This window comes from Rhododendron vialii, chromosome 9a (assembly GCF_030253575.1).
Source record: "Rhododendron vialii isolate Sample 1 chromosome 9a, ASM3025357v1".
Classification (NCBI taxonomy): domain Eukaryota; kingdom Viridiplantae; phylum Streptophyta; class Magnoliopsida; order Ericales; family Ericaceae; genus Rhododendron; species Rhododendron vialii.
The window spans coordinates 31594452-31615494 of record NC_080565.1 but is presented as its reverse complement, the minus strand read 5'-3'; the positions used below and the strand labels follow the sequence as shown (position 1 = coordinate 31615494).

Sequence of the window (21043 nt, the reverse complement as noted above, 5' to 3'; positions counted from 1 at the left end):
TGTGAAGAGGAAAAGGTAATATTCTGTAATTATCTATATAAAATATGAATTTGTTTGAATACTTGAAGGTCCCTAACCGAATTACTTAGCTATAAGAAAAAATTGGCTTATTTTTGGGTGTGGGGTTTGCACCTACCCCATGGTCCCCAACCCCACTAGCTACCTCTTTTTTAGTTACTTAGATGTCAAGATCTAATGGTTTGAAGTTTTTTTTTCCCCTTTTTTAGTATAGTATATATCAGTAGGGGGGTTAGCGAAAAATTAGTGTGTTAAGAGTTCAATATCTCTCCATAGACTCAAACCTCAGACCTCCCCTTTATAAGACAAGGAGTACAATTAGATGGGTTGACAACCACATCTAATTTTTTCAAAGTTGAAAGACTATAAATTAATTAATACTATTATTTCTCAGGACTCCTACTCTTTATGTTGCAAACTATTACATCCCACAATAAAAAGTGGATTGGGCCCTCTCACGATGTGAGGTCAAATTTGTCAAAGACAATTTTTGAATTGTTTTTGTACAATGGGATTCTTTGTAGTTTCGCTATTGGGATTGCAATTATGCTTGGGGGCATTTGTTTGATTCATTTCGTCAGGATTCTTTGTGTGGGGCTCCATTTTGGGTGGTTCGTCCTCTTTGAATGATGGTTCGGGTTAGCTTCTTGTCTCCTTTGCTCAGTCCTGCAAAACGAAGCACGACTAAGAAACCACACCGGAGGTTTTCCGGGATGGCCCTTCGGTGCGAGAGTCAGTTTGCTTGCCAGGAAAAGTTAGAGATTGGGAGCTAGGGTTTTGTTTGAGCGTACCTCATCCAAGAAGGCATAACGGGATATTTATAGGAAACCCTTCGCTTGGTCTCCAAGATTGCACCAACGCTCGACACGCGTCGGCTGATGTCACTGTTGCATCACGTTTAGGGTTTTGCAACCGTTTTCATGATGAGCTGGCACCTTCACGTGCCACCATCATTGTTCTCATAATCGTTCGGATGACGTCACGACCATCATCATAGCCATGGATGCTGTTCTGACGCGGATGAGCTGGACCGTCGGCCAAGCCATGCTCGGCACCGAGCATGTTCTGGGACCTTCGGCGGCTATCGAAACGATCGTATCCTCCTTCCCGAGCAGGTATAGGGAATGGAGTATAAAAGAAGACGTAATTAGAGGAACCCTTGGCAACAGGGACCCTCGGCCACGGTTGCTGACCTTCGGCCACGGTTGCTGACCTTCGGCCACGGTTGCTGACCTTCGGCCACGGTTACTAGATCACGCTCGGAATGGAACGAGCCATTCTGCTCGGCCTGCTACAATAGCCCCTCAACCCATGCCGAAGCTTTTCACTCGGTATGGGTTGATTCAAAAACTTGGCCGAGCTTGAACCTTCGGCAGAAAAATCCGAGCCCCACATTGGGTAACAGCTGTCGAGTATTCGAACGGGTGTGTCAGTTGAAAGGACATCTAGGCAGACGAGGAGACGGCTGGCATGGGCAAGGGCTTCAGTCGCCACGTGTCACGTAGAGGTTGGCGAGGGGTTCGGCGGTGAAATGATGGGCGGGAAATTCGAAAAGGCCCGCTCTGCCTATAAATACCGGTGAAGGAGGAGAGAGAAAGTTCTTCTGCACTTTCTCTCTCTAGCGCTTGGACATTCTCTCTCTTCATTTCCGTTCCAGAGCTCAGCTTGAATCCAAATCCTCAACTTCAAGCCCCAAATCGACTGAAATCTCCAGGTATGTCATCGATCCTTGTCGTTTTGGTCTTTCTTTCACTTTTTATGCTTATTTTCTGGGTTTTTGGGATGATTTTCGAGTTTTTGTACTGTATGAATAGTGGATTTCTGGGGAGAACGATGATGTTCATCCCTGAACTCATCCTGTTCTTCCGAGCCCCCATAGGACATCTGGGGCTCAGCCGAACGATTTTTTTATTGGGGTAAATTACCGAACGTTCCCCAACCCTCTTATTTTGCCGAACGTAGGGAGTCTTTGTAGGAGTACCGAGCCTAGTACAGATCAGAATATGACTCGTGAGCCGATAAGATGAACCGAACTTCCAAACGGCTTCATTTGCCGACGCATATTTCAATAGCTTAACTCCCCTTTGTTCTTTTCCTAGGTCTGGCTCACGAGGTCATCGACGTGTCTTCAGACTCGGGTTGCTCGGAAACCGAATCCGATCGTCAGTTCCTCAGCGAACTCATCGAGTGGCGTAGGTTGAGGAATAGCCGAGCGGTAGTATCTTCTTCAACAAGGATGTCGGCAACTTCTCCTGTGTCCGACGATTCCAACGCCGAGCGAGATTATGAGTACGCTGCCGACGACTTCCTTACGGAGCCCGAGATAAGCTTCTCTCCAGAAACCCAATCCGAAACCGAGCCACAAGTGGGTCAAGAAGCCAAGTCAAGGCTTATGTCAGGAGCCGAAGCTTCGACATCGGTTGTAAGCGATGCCGACCTTTTTGACAAGGGCTTGCTATGTCCCTATGCTCATTATTTCAGCGGCAGCCCTGGAGAGTATGCAGCCTTCCGAACGAAATACAACATTCCCGAGGATGTTCTGATTCATAGAGTCAGAAGCACAGACATAAAAGACCATAGGGATCACCGTCCCGAACATATAACCGTGCCTTTAATGGCCATCTGTGAGGCCGGGCTTCGGTTCCCCATTCACCCCTTCCTTAGGGAAATTCTTTGGAAATTCAGTTTAGCCCCCCATCAACTCGCGATCAATAGTTACCGAATCATCATGTCAATAATTGCCTTGATCGAGAGTCAAGATTTGGACTTTACGCCGACGGACCTTTTTTACACATATACTATGTCTAGACACGGGAAATCAGGCCGTCGATATTTGTCGACGCGTCCCAAAAAGCAACCACTGATAGACGGTCTTTCGGACACTGACAAGTGGGCTGACTTTTATCTTGAAGTGCATGGAAATTTTGAGTTCGGCGACGGTCTTCGTCGGTTCGCCGTTCCAAAAGTGGCTGATACAAGAGGTAATTTTGACCGAACGTGCTTAAGTTATCTATTACGCTTTACTTTCTCTTCTCTTCTGCTTTGGGTATTTCTTGAATTGCTACGTTTTTTTTTTTTTTTTGCAGAGCTCGGCCCTATTTCCAAGGTACTCAACACCAACTCTCGGGAGAAGGAGACCGAGACGTTGCTTGCCCAGGTTTGCCGTCACGCTCCAACCCTTCTTGACTACAAGCCTTCATACAAGGGCGTGCTAAGACGGAAGGAGAAGAATAAAGAAGCCGAACCCGAACCAAAGAAGAAGAAAGCGGGTGCCCCGAAGACAACCGGAGCATCGAAAAAGGGGGGAGCTTCTTACATTGAAAACGTTCGGGAGAAGCGGCAGCAAGGTGTTCGGTTGCCGAAGATCGGATATACCGCCGAGGAGTGGCTTACTCCCTTTAGATCCGACGATTTAACCGACGCTGCTGCCGAAGACATGTCGAGAAGAAACATTCCAAGGCCAGTGATACCGACAAAGTCGGCAAACCCGGCTCGGAGCCGAGGCTCTTCGGACCAGCAGCCCCAACAGAAAGAGAAGAGACAGAAGACATCTGAGGATGTTCTTCTGTCGAACCCTTCTCAGTCAGCTCCCTCGAGCGTTGCCCGAGCCTCTCCTCCCAAGGAGCAAAGGAATCTTGCCGAGCCTCACATCGATCTTACCGATCCGGTAACCGAGGCCGCTGTCCTTCGACAATTCAGCCCTTCATACACGATGGCTGATGGCAGGGTTCTTCTTCAGAATGACTCAGTGAAAGAAGAGCCGAACCTTGCCATCACACTTCTGAGGGGGCTGGCCCTGCCGAGGGATTATGATCAAGTTCCAACCGACCTCCTTCCAGGTCTTGGTGAGATGTGTTCTCACCTTGTTCAGGTTTGTTCTCTTCTTTCTCTCCTCTATCTATTTCCTCTCCTTTCCTCCCCTTTTTTGTAAACTTCTGCTTTTTTGATTAGGCTGGGCAGGCTGCGCTGAAGGCGTATGACAAAGCTTCCAAGGTCTCTGCCGAACGAGAGAGGTATAGGTCTGACCGAGATTCTTGGCGAACCAAGTTTAGGATCTCGGAGCAACAGGTCAAGGACGAGGAGATCGAGAAGGAGAGGTTGAAGAAGGAGCTTGCTGAAGCTAGAATTGCTGCCGAGACTGCTGAGGCTGAGGTGATAAAGCTGAAGGGGGAGGAGAAAGGGAAGATTGCATCTGCCGACGCCCGTGGTTATGAGGCCGGGATCCAAAGAGCCGCCCTAGAGTACACTCAGGTTGCCCATAAGATGGTCAACGACGAGCTTGAAGCTCGTTTGCCTGACTTCTTCAGGCTTGGATATGCTGCTGGTGCCGACGCAATGGCTGGTGTCATGGCAATTCAGCCTGAGTCTGGCTTCCTTAAGCAGCTGCCCGAGCCGATCGTGCCCGATCTTGACCTTCCTTATACTGAGGAGGAGTGCCAACCCTTGCCTCCCGAAGATGATGATGAAGAGATGGCCGAAGCAGCTGTGGCAAGTCCGAAGGAGAAGGCTGGAGGAGATGAGAGCCATGCCGAGGCTCAAGACAAGGCTGCTCAAGATACCCCTGTTTAGGATTTCCCTTAGGCTTTTATTTTGTTTCAAAGTATTTTGAATTTTGCTTTTGGACTGGATGGCACCGAACATTTGGGATTTTGCCATGCCAGATGTAATAGTTTAATGGGGATCGGCATCGAACGTTTTACCAAGCCGAGCCCTCTTGGTAGGAGGTTCTGAATTTTAAGTTTGTGTTATTTGCACTGAATATTTCTTTATGCCTTAGAAATGATTTTTGATTTTGACTGCCGTGGGTTAAGCAACCTTGGCTTGCTTTGAAAGTTTTGATAGTTACTTATGGTAGCCCCTACTTTGGTGTAAGGCTCGGCTCAAAATGCCAGTCTTATGCCAAGGTAATAGGTAAAAAGTAATTGTTTGATGTGGCCATTTAGTTCAAGTCAAATTATGAACATAGCCGTACTGAGGATAAACTTTCAAGTTCATCTATTGCTTTCTGTTTGGACTCTAATTTAGAGTTGTTTATGATTTACTCGAAACAACCCCAATGCTGGTATAAGGCTCGGCTCAAAATGCCAGCCTTGTACCAAGTTAATTTGTCAAGTAAATGTTCTAAGGGTGGACATTGCCGAACCAATTTGTTTGATCGAGTTGTGACTGGAAATCAAATTGTCCGAGCCATAATCGTGTTTGCAGTAAAGAAATCCGAACGTAGCTATAACTGTTAGAATACCGAGCTTTATACTGATTTGATATTTTGAATCATTGTAATCAAATATGAAGAACACTGATGCTTCAGAAGTAGGAGATACTTTTCATTAAGAAGACGGCCAAGACAAGTACAGCACTTTGGTAAGGGAAAAGTAATAGACTTGATAGGTGGTGTGATAGAGTGTGACCGACGAGTGTTCAAAGGTAGGCCTTCCTGAGGTTCAGAGCATTCCAGGGATTCTCAATTTCCCTTCCTTCTTTGTCTTCTAACTTGTACGAGCCATTGCCGACCTCTTTAATCACCCTGTAGGGTCCTTCCCAATTTGGTTTGAATTTTGTCTTTTGATTGGCTCGGACAACCTTCCTCCAGACCCAGTCATCGGTTCTGAACTTTTTAAGCCTTACACTTCGATTGTAGCCCCGAGCAACTTCTTGCTGGTAGTTGGCTAACTTGAGCTGAGCATCGTCTCGCTTTTCTTCGGCTAAGATTAGCTCGGTTGCCACTGCATCATTGTTAGATTCTAGATCAAAAGTTTCGGTGCGTAGGGTCGGGAACTTCGATTCCAGTGGTATGACAGCCTCCATGCCGAAGGCCATTGCAAAGGGAGTTTGGCCGGTAGAGCGTCTGGGGGTGGAGCGGTAGGCCCAGAGGACCCTAGGAAGTTCTTCGGCCCATTTTCCTCGTTTAGAGTCCAGCCGACGTTTGATGCCAGCGCAAACAGTCTTGTTAGTGGCTTTTGCCTGGCCGTTGCCCTGGGGGTAGGATGGGGTTGAATTGAAGAATCTAATTCCAAATTCAGCACAGAGTCCAGTTAATTCCTTACCGACGAATTGTGAGCCGTTATCCGATACAATAGCATAAGGCACACCGAACCTTGTGACAATGTTCCTCCAAACGAATCGCCGAACGTCAGTTTCGGTAGTTGTGACTAACGGTTCGGCTTCCACCCATTTGGAGAAGTAATCCGTTGCAGTGATCAAGAACTTGAAGCCCCCAGGAGCAGTTGGAAGTTTGCCTACTATATCCAAGCCCCACTGAGCAAAGGGCCATGGACTAGTGATAGGTTTGAGAGACTGAGCTGGCTGCCTTGGTATGGGGGAGAAAAGTTGGCAAGGCTTGCACCTTCTGACCACTTCTTCACAATCCTTCTTCATTCCTTTCCAAAAGTATCCTTGACTTAGGGCTCTTTGACATAGGGAACGGCCGCCAGAGTGACAACCGCAGCTGCCAGAGTGGAGCTCGGTTAAAATAATCGGGACCTCGGTTGGGTGAACTACCTGAAGGTATGGCCCAGTGAAGCTTTTTCTGTAGAGTTGGCCGAGCTCAGAGATCCAGTAGTAGGCTGCTTTGCTGCGTACACGGTGGGCCTCCTTTTTGTCGGAGGGAAGAGTATCATCTTTGAGAAATAAGATGATTTCATCCATCCAACTTGGGCCGAGGGAAATGTTGTATACTTCTTTCGATACTTCAAAGCTCGGCTCGTGGATCTCGCCGAGGCTGATATGTCGGTATTCAGATGCTTTGCTTGCCGAGGCCAGACTAGCAAGAGCATCGGCATGAGCGTTGTTCTCTCTGTTGATCTGTTCGATTTGGAATCCTTTGAACCCTCGGATTAGCTCTAGAGCGGTAGCTTGATACTTAATCATTCTTGGGTCCCGAGCTTCATAATCACCTGTTATTTGATTGACGATCAGCTGAGAGTCGCAGAATACTTGTAGATCTTCAACTTGTAAACTAGCCGCGGCTCGGAGACCAGCAAGCAGAGCTTCATATTCGGCTTCGTTGTTTGTAGCTTGGAAGTTGATTGTGATAGCACTTTCATGAAGGACGCCACAAGGGTTTACAAGAACGACCCCTGCGCCCGAGCCGTTGCTGTTGGATGCCCCGTCCACGTGCAACTTCCAAACGTCTCCGCTAAATAAGTTCCAAACTTTCCGAGCCTCTTGTTGTTCCAGCATCCCGTAATTAGGCTTTACCCGTGTTTCCTCGTCCGGGCTTCCAGGGGTGAATTCAGCAATAAAGTCTGCCAATACTTGTGCCTTGATTGCAGTTCGAGGCTCAAAGTGGATATCAAAATTTGCTAATTCGACCGCCCATTGAGATACTCTGCTAGATAGATCAGCCTTCCTCAAGAGGTTCTTAAGTGGAAACTCCGTGAGAACTATGATGGGGTGCTCTTGAAAATAAGGGAGCAATTTCCGAGCTGCTGTAACCAATGCTAGAAGAAGCTTCTCCAGTGGCAGATATCTAGTCTGTGCCGGGAGCAAGGTTCGGCTAGAAAAGTAGATTGGTTGGTCCTCAAGGCCTTCCCTTCGGACAAGTGCCGAGCTCACAGCGTGTGGAGAGAAAGCTAGATAGAGATGAAGAGTTTCGAAGGCTACCGGTTTGACAAGAAGAGGGGCCGAACTGAGATAAGACTTCAGCTCGGCAAGGGCTGCATCACAATCTTCCGTCCACTTGAAACTTCGTCGGCTTTGCTTCTTAAGCGTTTGAAAGAAGACATGGCACTTATCCGACGAGCGGCTGATAAACCTGTTGAGAGCCGCTGCCATCCCAGTGAGCTTCTGAATTTCCCGAGGAGTGGATGGTGGTTTTAATTGCTGAATAGCTAAGATCTGGTTCGGATCTGCCTCGATACCGCGCCGAGTAACCAAGTAGCCGAGGAACTTCCCTGAGCTGACTCCGAAGGCGCATTTGTCGGCGTTAAGCCGTAGCTTGTGCTTTTTCAAGATTGCAAAGACTTCGGCAAGATGAGAGAGGTGATTCTCAGCCTTGAGACTTTTCACCACCATATCGTCGATATAAGCTTCCATGATTTCGCCGATGAGGATTCCGAACAACAAGTATACCATTCTTTGGAATGTGGCACCAGCATTCTTAAGGCCGAACGGCATAACTAGGTAGCAGAAGAGGCCCCTGGGTGTGATGAATGCCGTCTTTTCCATGTCGTCGGGATCCATGGCTATCTGGTGGTAACCTCGGTAAGCATCCAAGAAACTCAGCCGAGCATGACCCGCCGTTGCATCTACCAGTTGATCAATTTTTGGAAGGGGAAGGCAGTCTTTCGGACAAGCATCATTCAAGTTGGTGTAGTCCACGCAAACTCTCCATTTTCCATTCTTCTTTTTCACCACCACAGGGTTTGCGAGCCAAGTGGGGTATTGTACTTCTTTGATGGCGCCCGCTTCGAGGAGTTTGCCGACTTCCTCATTGACTGCGTCGGCGTGAATGCTGGCTGACCTCCGAGGCTTCTGAATTACAGGTTTTGCTGATTTTGAAACTTTGAGGGAGTGCTGGATAAGCTTTGGGTCAATGCCTGGCATTTCGTACGGTGTCCATGCAAAAACTTCGATATTACTTTTTAGGAACTGCAAGGTTTCTTCACTCTCGGCTTGGGATAGACCAGAGCCGAGCATGAAATAACGTGATGCGTCTTCGTTAAGAGGGAATTTGGTAAGATCCTCAACTGATTTCTCTTCAGGAAGAGATCCGACGTCTTCAAGAACTGGTTTGTCAGGGACTTCAACCCAATGTACTCTTCTGGTGCATGATAACTTTCCAATGGCCGAGACGTAACACTGTCTGGCTTGTAATTGATCTCCAAATAGGTCTTCTTGTCTGCCGTTGGCGCCGATGTACCTGACCACCTGGTGGTAGGTTGAGGCGACGGCTTTTATTGAATGAAGCCAATTTCGGCCGAGGATCGCGTTGTATGGGCTCGGGGCGTCCACAACGACAAACTCCAAATTAGAAGCAACCGAGCCTGTAACAACAGGGAGGGTAATCCGTCCAAGAGGCCAAACGGGAGTGCCACTGAATCCGATCAGAGGGACTTCAGCGGGGAGAAGGCATGATTCAGGAATTTTGAGTTCCTTAAAGAGGGACAGGTACATTACTTCTGCCGAGCTTCCTTGATCAATCAACACCCTTTTGACAGAGTGAGTTGAGATTTGGATTGTGACCACCAGAGCGTCGCTATGGGGTGTTTGGACACGTTGCAAATCTTGCTCGGTGAAGGTGATTGACCAAGGACGCTCAAGCATTTTGACTCTTTTTGGAGCACGATTGATGGAAAAAATTTGGGTAACTTTCTCAGCTTTGACAAGCTCTTGCCGAAGCTGTCTTGCTGCCTCCTTTGTTGTTGACCCATGAATAACATTGATTATTCCGACTGGACGCGGAATAAGGTTTTGTCCGACAGCGTTCGGCTGTCTTCTCGGCGTCTTTGTCCAATCGATATGATCATCAAGAAGTCCTTGTGCCGCCAGATTTTCCAAAAGTGCCTTATAGGGAGCGCAAGCAGTGGTGTAATGCCCGAGCTCATTATGGTACGAGCATCTCTTCCGATTGTTATAGTTTCCTTCTTCGGTGTTCAATTTGGGAGGGTTCGGCCAGACAAAGAACGATTCCCTCTCTATCGTACGGAGGAGGAAATAAATTGGCTCTTTGAAAACTGTGGTTTCAGCCACATAGTCATGAGCTTTCGGCCCCTTTTTGTCTGCCACCTTGACTGTGTTGACCTGCTTCTTTGGCTGGACAGCGACCACAGGCTTCGGTGGTGCGATTTGGGGCGTGGGGACATGAAGGCTTTGAGGTATAATTGAGTTTTGTCCTCCTTGAAGTTCTCGCTCGGCAAGGAACTCTTCGTAGGAACAGAACTGCTCTACCGTCCTCATTAGCTCATTCATTCCATGAGGCGCCCTTATTGCCAGCTCATCCAAGATCTTGCTTCCAGTTTCCAAACCATTCTTAAAATTCCTTGCCGCCCAGTATTGATCAACACCGGGTATCTCGTTGAATAGCTGCCAGTAACGTTCGGCATACTTCCGAAGCGTCTCGCCGGGCCTCTTTCTCATCTGGGCTAAGGCATCTTCTTCCTTAGCTTGCTTGTTGCTAGTGATGAACCGATAGTTAAAAGCTCTTTCAAGCTCTTTGAAACTATGGATGGATCCAGCCTCCAATTGGTTGAACCAAAGCAAGCCGAGGCGCCCAAGACTTGAGGGGAATGCTTTGCACATGATGGCATCATCGTCGGTGACGCATGAGATGGTGCTTCTGTAGCTGATGAGATGGGTGTATGCCTCGGTCGTGCTGGGATCGAACTTCTGGAATTTTGGAAGATGTAGACCTGGCTTTGGCAAGGTGGCTTGGATCTTTGCCGAGAAGGGTGATTCTGTCAGCTTTTTCAATTGGTACTCGTGGGTTGGCCGAGGGGGAAGACCTTCCCGAGCGTTTCGATACTTCTTTGATGCTCGGCATTCCTGTTCTCTTTGTTTTCCTTCGTTCTCATCCTGCCGACGTTGGAATCCCCTCTCCCTCTTTTCTATGGGGACCTTTCCGTAGTCTTCTTCTGGAAGATTTTCGGTATGGTAAACTCTTCGTCGGCTAGGGCGATCGTCTTGCCGAACGACGACACTTACACTTCTTTCACGGTTTAGCCTCCGAGCGCTGACTGAATTTATTGCTCGTCCTTCATAGGACTTTTCCCGAGGGACTTCATCGTGTTCATTCCGATGGCTTTGGGGACCTTTCCCGTTTCTTCTCGGCGTTCGGCTTCTTTGTCGTTCAGATTTGTATGGGATGAGAGCCTGATCGTTGTCTTGGAATTCCACGGTATCGTAGCTTTGGGAGCCCTGGGAGTATTCGTCTCCAGCCGATGAACTGGAGAAGACAGTATGCGGGCTCCCCTCTCGTCGTCCTTCTCTGCCTGTATGTCCCGCACCATTGCCGAGACGTTTATGAACTGGTGAGAGCTGCTGCCTAAGGCGAGCGCTGTCCCCAGTTCGATGGTCTGTCAATGGTGGGTCCAGGCGGTCGTGGACTGAGATTCTTTTTGGCCGTGCATCAATACCCAAAGGTGGAGGGGGCGGCAAATTTCCTCTCCGGCGCCGACCCTGAGATCCAGAGTGGGAAACCGTTGGAAATTCTTTGGCCTTAATCTTTTCGATCTCCATTCGTAGGATGGCTACATCAGCGTTGGTCTGTTCTTGTTGCTGTTCTAGCATTTGTACGTATGCTAGAGCATCTTCACTCAGGCCCACTGGACGCTGGATGGAAGAGCTTACGCCTGGAGGAGTAAATCCAGGAGGGTGAGATGGGGAGGCAGCGTTGATACCGGTTTCAGAGGTGATGTGCAAAGAGGAGCTGAGGGGTTGAAAGAGAGGAGGTGGTGGTGGTGCTCCGCCCATTTTTCTTTGGAGGAGACTGGTGGTGGAGATCTCTAGTAGGTACGAACGAGGCGGTCGAGGTGGAGGAGCCGCCGTGGATCTGAAAATCAAGTTTCACGTCGGGTTCACCAAATTGTGGGGCTCCATTTTGGGTGGTTCGTCCTCTTTGAATGATGGTTCGGGTTAGCTTCTTGTCTCCTTTGCTCAGTCCTGCAAAACGAAGCACGACTAAGAAACCACACCGGAGGTTTTCCGGGATGGCCCTCCGGTGCGAGAGTCAGTTTGCTTGCCAGGAAAAGTTAGAGATTGGGAGCTAGGGTTTTGTTTGAGCGTACCTCATCCAAGAAGGCATAACGGGATATTTATAGGAAACCCTTCGCTTGGTCTCCAAGATTGCACCAACGCTCGACACGCGTCGGCTGATGTCACTGTTGCATCACGTTTAGGGTTTTGCAACCGTTTTCATGATGAGCTGGCACCTTCACGTGCCACCATCATTGTTCTCATAATCGTTCGGATGACGTCACGACCATCATCATAGCCATGGATGCTGTTCTGACGCGGATGAGCTGGACCGTCGGCCAAGCCATGCTCGGCACCGAGCATGTTCTGGGACCTTCGGCGGCTATCGAAACGATCGTATCCTCCTTCCCGAGCAGGTATAGGGAATGGAGTATAAAAGAAGACGTAATTAGAGGAACCCTTGGCAACAGGGACCCTCGGCCACGGTTGCTGACCTTCGGCCACGGTTGCTGACCTTCGGCCACGGTTACTAGATCACGCTCGGAATGGAACGAGCCATTCTGCTCGGCCTGCTACACTTTGCTACCCAAATTTCCTAGAGTCTTTGGAATGACATGTGCAGAGTAAACTGCTTTTGGTCAAGAAATTTAAGTGTAGATTTTAAAGAGTTTTGGAAAATCTTCGTTAGAGATACATGTGCATGAGGGAAAAATGCTTAGATTTTAAAAAATCTGCGTTTCTGTTCGTGAAACGTACTACTTTGAGTAAAGTATTGTTCTTCATTGGATTCTGTCCTTTTTTTTTTCCCTTTCTTCTAAAGACAAGATCCACAAATTTCATTATTTGTCATGGGACGACAGAAACCTTTCTTTTTCAACAACTCAAAAAACCGTGCCATCAATAATTTGAAACGTACTCCTTTCTAAAGACAAGAATTTAATTTTGTCCTTTTTTCCTTTTCCAAAGACAAGAATTCGCTATGAAAGTTTCAGTAGTTGTCTTGGGACGACAAAAACCTTTCTTCCTCAATAACACAAAAAATGTGCCATCAATGATTTGAAACGTACTCCTTTCTAAATACAATAATTTAATTCTTCTCTTTTTTTATTTTCTAAAGACAAGAATTTGTTCAAAAAATTTCAGTACTTGCCTTGAGACGACATAATCTTTTTTTTCCAACAATGCAAAAACTGTGCCATCAATGATTTCAAAGCGCAATGATTTTTGCACTCTTTTATTATGCATTTGCACTCTCTTTTTTTCTTTTTAAATGAAACTGAATTAATAAGAAGAGGACAATTTTATAATTTCACAGATAAAACGGAAAGGGGAAAAAAATTAAAAAGAAAGTGTAAAATCATTAGCAGAAAAAATAAAATAAAAATGGAATTATGGGACTGCTCTGCTGCTTCAGTTCCCCTCCTCATCCACTGCGCCATAGCCAATTTTACTTCCAAACCGCCGCCGCCACCCTCTCCTCCCTGGTGGCACCCGGTGTAGTTCCACCGGCCACGGCGACCACAGTGGTAGGCCCTACTGGGACTCCAACGCCGAGAAAACCCACCGAGCCGAGCGATTTAGGTTCAATTATGAATACGATGTAGGCCGCGAAAACGAAGTCGGAGGTGGGTTTGGTTTTCGAGAAGGTGCGAAGAAGAGGGTCCGGTCGTCCGATGAGGACATGGACGACGACGATGGTAAAGGAGGGTTTTGGGGTTTGGAAGAGGCCTTGGACAGGTCCTGGATTCTTAAGGTACACACAAAAGAAGCCTATCGTTAATTTGAATTTTTAAATTTTGCTCTAGCTGCGGGTTTTTTCACTCGGCAAAAGTTAGCAATTTTTAGTTGTAGTTAGCGAGGATTGAACATGTCAAATGCACTGTAGTACATGGTGCCTACCCCTCCACTTCCTTCTATAGCTGGGTTGAGTTGGTTAATTAGGAAATGCTGGAAAACGAAATCGTGTTTATAGTTTTAGGATTGTCTGGGTTGTACGTTTTTCTTCTGGCACTCTTTCAACATGCCTTTTTCTCTAGCTCATTTGGTCCATCTGCTATGTTGCTATAGCTTTTTGGGGGTAGTTATTCATTCTTTCCAAAGAATAAAGAAAGTATAGCTTAGAGGCCCTTTGCGCTCTTGTTCTAGCTAGCTTTAGGGCCCTGGTCTTCGGTGCCCGTCTTTATCGGCACCTGCGCCAGGAAGAGGCAGTGAATCTCTTCCCGACCGGGCCAGGAATTCTTGCCTTTGTCCCAACTAACATACGATACAATTGAACTTCACAGCACGGCCCGTAAGAAAGGAAAGCGGGGATTCATTCAAAAGTCACGAAGCGAGTAACCATCCTCCTTTACTTGTTCAGCAGGGGACGGAAATGAGAAAACTCGCCCAAAAGCCCTATTAATCGAGTTGGCAAGGCGAGGAAGGCGTCCGGAAACTCTTCCAGCAGATCTTTACTGCCCGGTCAATGGAGATTGCTTCGCTCAACGTCTCAGGTCGTCGTTCCCCAATTCTTCCTACTCCGAACACTCAGACATGGCTACCTCTTTTCGCGGGTTCATTCAGCAGGCCAGTTTGAGAAATGGAATTCGTTGGGTGAACCTCAAACCTTTCAAGTAGTTTTCTTCGTGGTAGGTACGTGAGAGCGGGGCCCTTTGCTGTATTCAATCCAATGGGTGGCTGGCAAAGGGGGAAGGGAAGCGGGCTGTTGGCTGTAAATGGGTCTCACCTAGTGCAGGGCCCACGGGGCAGAGTGGTTAGACACAGTGCCGAGATCTATCTCCTACATATAAGGAGTGATCGAAGTCCTGAAACAAAAAAGGCCATAAACTATACCCGGCTCCAGGCCAACCTTAATAGCCGAATTAGCATCGATTGAATCACAAATTGAGCTTTTGTCGCCTCTCCTTTGTCCTTTGACATCGAATTGGTTTTGCTAGAATCAATGGCAGAGAATGCCCGCTTCACAAGTACCTCAACGATTCCCAGCTGTTCATACATAGAGTCACCTATGTGTATCTGGAGTTCGTGCGGAAATGGGATCCTGAATAAAGGTTCATATGAGAAAACACAAGTAAAATGAGCTTATGCTTGAACCTCGAGAAAGAAAGGTTCATGAACAGCGATTTAATTTCCCATTAAAGTCTGCATTGAACCTCGAGAAAATTGGGCTGGAATGCTTGTATGACTATGGCTTCCGGAAATTATGCAGGTGCATTTTGTTTTGTCGAATAGAGCTAATTCCTTCTTCTTGTCCTTTTGATTGTGCCCACTGCCCATCTTAATTGATAGGGTTTCATTTCCTTACGTTGTGTTTGAAGAGACCCGTACATTAGTTCAAATGGGATAAACCAAACATTTGCAAGCATGGTACTATTAAAAGTTGGAGACATCACTGACGTGAGGATAAGGGTTCAATTTCGAGATTGGGGAAAACTGTTGGCTTTCATTTTACAGGTGCCGGTGAATCAATAGGGACAATTCGGGTCAAGTGTAATGTCCAAACATTGGGCAAAATTTTTTTGGTGTGTTAAATTGAATATATACAAAGAAAAAACATACGGTTACAATCAGTTCAGGGAATCTCCTGACAATGATAAACAGGAAAAAAACCAACACACAACAGCAAAACAGCTAGCCATGCAAAAGATCACTACTCTATTGAGTCTAACATGTAGATTCCTAAGCAATCTTTTAGAGATATTCCAAGAGTTACTAGCCCAAGCTTGCTTGTTTGGCTTCAACTTTGTTCCCTGTACTCACTTTATCTCTATATCCTTTGATCCGTTCCAATAGATGCAAACACTGGATTAGGATCTATTGCTTTCCTGTTGAAACCATCTGGCCCTGGCGCTCTGTCTCCCCTAATAAAAAACTTTGCATTCTTTAATCGCAATAGAGACAGGTTGAATAAGTCCAGTTCCCAGCTCAGCAGACAGCTTCCTCTTTATCACCTCTCTCAGAAAAAGCTTTAGCATCCCTTCATTGATCAAAATTGGAGCCAAGTAGGTCTTCATAGAACTTCACAAACCATTTTAACTTCTTTAGCATCTTCAATCCTACTTCCTTGAGTGTCACAAGTAGAAAGGATCTGATTCCTCATTCTATCAGAAGGCACTTTTCTATGTACAACCCCTAGGTTGTACAATCTAACTCCGGATTTCTGCTTTTGGAAAGACTCTTCTGCAATAGTTAACCTTCTGTATTCATATAATAGCCTCCTTCTCAAGGTTTCAAACTTTCTCATCCGCAAGGCCATTCGATGCTGCAACTTGGATTCATATTAGATTTTCCTTGGCTTCAGGAGTCCTGTTATGTTTCTATAACAGCTCTTATTCATGTCCCTCAAAAGACTTTCAAGTCCTTCGTAGTTATTACTAGTCTTTCCATAGGATGGCCGCCCTGTATTGCCTCCAAGACATATTTAACAGAGACCTGAATGACTTATGATCGATCCAGTAATTTAAAAACTTAATAGGTTTTATCCTTGTTTTTTTATTTTGATCGGCAGGTTTTATCCTTGTTGAATGGGGTAATAGTCACAGTTAGAGGACAATGATCAGAAATACTACATTCTGTGAAAGTATCTTAGCCAACAATAATTCAACGTTGCTCCATCAATTCTACTCTTCTTGACCCCCATACCCCCACTTTTGCTAGACCAAGAAAAAAAGAAGCCCTTAGGATTAAAATCATCTATTCTTAGCACATCTAAACTGTTAATGAACTCAGTTGCAGGATTGATATCAAAGTTTTTGACATCACTCCTTTCAGTTATACTCACCAACTCTCCTAGCCCTAGCCTGCAGCTCATACCGCAAGATGCATATTAATTTCCTGGGGAAGGTTAAACTATAAGAGAAAAACACCCACGTGCAGGAGGAGAGATTTAAACTCCTGAACTCTTAGTAGGATGTAAGAGTCTTGGCTAGTTGAATTAACCAATTGGTTCGAGATAGATCATTTTTCTCACATACATTAAATAAAAGTTCATTTAATGAAAAATATTGTCAGTAGTATAAAGTCAAACTTTTTAGCAGAAACTCACCCTTAATCCCTAAAATCAATGTGCCCTAGTTAGTGCTACCCTAAGAGCATCCACGTCAATGAATGTGATTTTTTCATTCCCTTTCTTAGTTTTGGTCAATAACTAGTGTCATCTTGTCAAAAAATGACAAAGGTGATGCACCTATGTTTTGCTATTTTTATAAAAATCTCTCTTTACAATCTACAAAATGAAATTTTTGCCATATATGGCGGAAGCAATTGCCAAATTTGAGAGCATTTTGGCATTGTGAATGTAGCACCCATTTGTCATTTTTTTGTGTCATTTTTATGGAAATGGAAACAAATTCTGATGAAATGACATGAGGTGTGAAAGCTCCAAGTCACATAATTCATGTGAGCATGCGTGCGTACGTAGGAATGCGAGTGCGAATGTGAAAGCGTATTTTTTTCCCCCCAGATGATAGATATCAGTGGGGGTTAGAGGGGAGTTAGGAAGGGGGTTAAGGGGAAAGGGTGGGACTTGAACCCCACGCCTCATGCATGGGGTATAAACAACATGCCCACTACACTGGCACCCAATTGCATTGAAAAGTGTCTTTGAAAAACATCTCAAACTACTAAAATTCAGGAGAGCGAGAATTAATAGCAGGAGTATAAAACGATGTTAGATTATGGGTTTATTTGTAATTAGTTTATTAGTTGTTCTATTGTGTAATTAGTTCATTCTCTAGGACCATAGAGTAATTAGTTTAGTATGTTGTATATACTTCACGTCAATGGGAAATAACCCTAATTTTGAGGGTTCACATTCTACACCTCTTTCTCTCTCTACAATTTCACATGGTATCAGAGCACACGATTTACCTGGGTATAACCAAGTCCTAGGATAATAGATTCGGGTGCTACGGATCATATGACAGGTTGTTCATCTCTTTTTGACTCATACTTTACATGTTCTGGTAAGGATAAAGTTAGAGTCGCCGATGGATCTCTATCCCCTATTTCAGGGAAAGGTTCCATTCGCTACTCTCCAACCATTTCCCTTTCTTCAGTTCTTCATATTCCAAATTTTTCTACTAACATTCTCTCTGTTAGTAGTCTTACTCATTCTTTAAATTGCTCAGTGACATTCTTTCCTACACATTGTGTTTTTCAGGAACTGGATACAGGGAAAGTGATTGGCAGTGGTAAAGCACATGGTGGTCTCTATTTTTTGGAGTCTGCAACTTGTCCCTCTTATTCACCCATGTCATGTGGTCTCGCTCAGCAAACAGAAACGAGTTCAGCTCTTTCTATGTTACATCACTGGCACCGTAGATTGGGTCATCCCTTTTTTGGGGTTTTAGAGAAAATGTTTCCTCTTTTAATTAAACATTATTCTCGGAGTCAGTTTTTTTGTGAAGCCTGTGAGCTTGGAAAACATAAACGTTCCTTTTATGCACCTATTAATAAACGGAGTGCTTCTCCTTTTATGGTTATTCATTCTGATATTTGGGGTCCTTCCCCAGTTACATCTCTTAAGGGTTATCGGTGGTTTGTCACTTTTATTGATTGTTATTCTCGCGTTACTTGGGTGTATTTACTTAAGTAAAAAAGTGAAGTCTTTTCTTGTTTTAAATCTTTTCATGTGATGGTGCGCACCCAATTTGATGCGAATTTCCAAATTCTTCGTAGTGACAATGGCACTGAGTATATCGATAGAAATTTTAGGGCCTTTCTGGATGTAAATGACATTCTTTTTCAGACGACTTGTGTTGACACTTCACAACAAAATGGAGTTGCTGAACGCAAAAATCGTCATCTTGCTGAGGTTGCTCGCTCTTTTTTGTTCACCATGAACGTTCCCAAATATTTATGGGGAGAAGCGATTTTGACAACAACTTACCTTATCAATCATATGCCATCCAGTGTTCTCCACTTCAAAACTCCAATTGAGTGTCTCCCTGGTAGTTTTTGCATCACAACTCTTCCTCCGAGAGTCTTTGGTTGTATGCGTTTTGTTCATGTCCCTCACCCTTCTGGTGGCAAGTTAGGTCCTAAAGCCCATAAATGTATTTTCATTGGGTACTCTCTTACCCAGAAGGGCTATAAATGTTATGATCCCTACTCTAGGAAGTTTTTTGTTTTTATGGATGTCACATTTTGGGAAAAAAAGTCTTTTTACTCTCCCTCCACTCCATCTCTTCAGGGGGAGCATCACCAGGAAGAGATGAGAGAGGAAGAGATACTTACTTTTTTAATCGTGGTGAGGGGAAGAAGGAAAAATCTGAACCAATATCTGCTGAAAGAGCTACACATGACATTGGTGATGACATCGAGGAATTACCACAACGGCTGCAAGGGTCTAACTTGAAGGTCTACGCTAGAACTAGATGGAAAAATGAAAGGTCCTCATGTGTGATGCCACCTTGTCAATCACAGTCGCCTGCTCCAGTTCCAGACCCCTCAATTGACTCATCTGGTAATGAATCTTCTCCCATTAAATCTCCTGTTATTGATTCTAATAATCTTCCTATTGCTCTTCGGAAATGTGTTAGGTCATGTACTCAACATCCCATCTCCAAGTTTGTCTCTTATGATCGTTTATCTCCTTCGTACCATGTTTTTTTGTCTTCTCTTTCTTCTATATCTATTCCACAGAATTGGCAGGATGCTTTCGGGATACCTAAGTGGAAAGAAGCTATGATAGAGGAGATGACAGCTTTGAAAAAAAATGGCACCTGAGAGCTAGTATCACTTCCAGGAGGAAAGAAGTCAGTGGGCTGCAAATGGGTGTTTACTATTAAGCACAATGCTGATGGTACAGTTGAGAGATATAAGGCGAGACTTGTTGCTTGGGGTTTTACTCAAACCTATGGTATTGACTATGATGAGACATTTGCTCCAGTAGCGAAGATGAACTCTGTGCGAGCTCTCCTTTCTTGTGCTGCCAATTTGAATTGGCCTCTTCAACAGTTTGATGTGAAAAATGCATTTCTTCATGGTGATTTAGAGGAGGAAGTGTCTATGGATATACCACCGGGTTTTTTTTTCCGCTACGAGTGAGGGAAAGGTGTGTAGATTGAAGAAGGCGCTTTATGGATTGAAGCAGTCACCTAGAGCTTAGTTTGGCAGATTTTCAAAGGTTATGTTGAGTTTTGGATACAAGCAGAGCCATGCAGATCATACTATGTTCATCAAGAGAGGTGCTGGTAAGATTGCTGTCCTTATTGTTTTTGTTGATGATATAATAATGACAGGTAATGATGTGAATGAGATTCATAACCTTAAGTCTCGTCTAGCCCAAGAATTCAACATTAAGGATTTGGGATCAATGAGATACTTTCTTGGAATGGAAGTGGCAAGGTCTGATAGGGGTATTTTTATTTCCCAACGGAAGTATATACTTGATTTTTTGGAAGAAATAGGTATGTTGGGTTGTAGACCTGCAAATTCTCCTATTGAGGCGAATCATCATCTTAGTGGAAATATGGGGGAGCGTACTAATAAGGAGAGGTATCAATGACTTGTGGGTCGATTAATATACTTAGCTCACACCAGACCTGATGTTACATATGCAGTGGGTGTTGTTAGTCAGTATATGCATGATCCTCGTACCTCACATCTTGATGCAGTTTATCGTATTTTGAGGTATCTCAAATCAGCTCCAGGGAAAGGAATTCTGTTCTCTAATCATGATCACCTGCGATTGGAGGCATTCACTGATGCTGACTGGGTCGGCTCTGTGGATGATAGACGTTCTACTTCTGGCTACTGTACTTTTCTTGGGGGAAATTTGATTACTTAGCAAAGTAAGAAGCAATCAGTGGTCGCTAGGTCTAGCGCAGAAGCTGAATATAGAGCCATGGCTCATGGTGTTTGCGAGCTCTTGTGGCTCCAAACCTTGTTACATGATTTGGGTTTTTCTAATAATAGTCCTATGAAACTCTATTGCGACAATAAAGCTGCTATAAATATTGCTCATAATCCTATTCAACATGACAGAACGAAGCATATTGAGACTGACAGACACTTCATCAAGGAGAAACTGAGCGAGGGTTTGATATGTATGCCTTTTGTGAGGTCTGAGGATCAGTTGGCTGACATATTCACAAAAGCGCTTAGCAGCAAGAGTTTTCACTCCATTGTGTTCAAGTCGGGCTTGATAGATATCTTCGCACCAACTTGAGGGGGGAGTGTTAGATTATGGGTTTATTTGTAATTAGTTTACCCCATTGTGTTCAAGTTGGGCTTGATAGATATCTTCGCACCAACTTGAGGGGGAGTGTTAGATTATGAATTTATTTGTAATTAGTTTATTAGTTGTTCTATTGTGTAATTAGTTCATTCTCTAGGACCGTAGAGTAATTAGTTTAGTATGTTGTATATACTTCACGTCAATGGGAAATAA

The 21043-nt window shown here is 45.1% G+C and overlaps 1 protein-coding gene across 1 annotated transcript; it reads left to right on the top strand.

The window, feature by feature from the left end:
* The first annotated feature begins 19822 nt into the window (after positions 1–19822).
* On the top strand, positions 19823–20440 carry LOC131299797 (uncharacterized mitochondrial protein AtMg00810-like). The gene is made up of 3 exons (XM_058325372.1): positions 19823–19844; positions 19893–20148; positions 20194–20440. Exons 1-3 carry the CDS (start codon positions 19823–19825, stop codon positions 20438–20440), a joined length of 525 nt encoding a protein of 174 aa, XP_058181355.1.
* The last annotated feature ends 603 nt before the right edge of the window (positions 20441–21043 follow it).

Excerpts from the sequence above, each read along its gene's own strand:
- LOC131299797 (XM_058325372.1), top strand. The coding sequence starts at position 19,823 with ATGTTCATCAAGAGAGGTGCTG. Across the intron at positions 19,845-19,892 it reads GTTCATCAAGAGAGGTGCTG|GTAATGATGTGAATGAGATT; the intron begins GTAAGATTGCTG and ends TAATAATGACAG. Across the intron at positions 20,149-20,193 it reads GAGCGTACTAATAAGGAGAG|ACCTGATGTTACATATGCAG; the intron begins GTATCAATGACT and ends AGCTCACACCAG.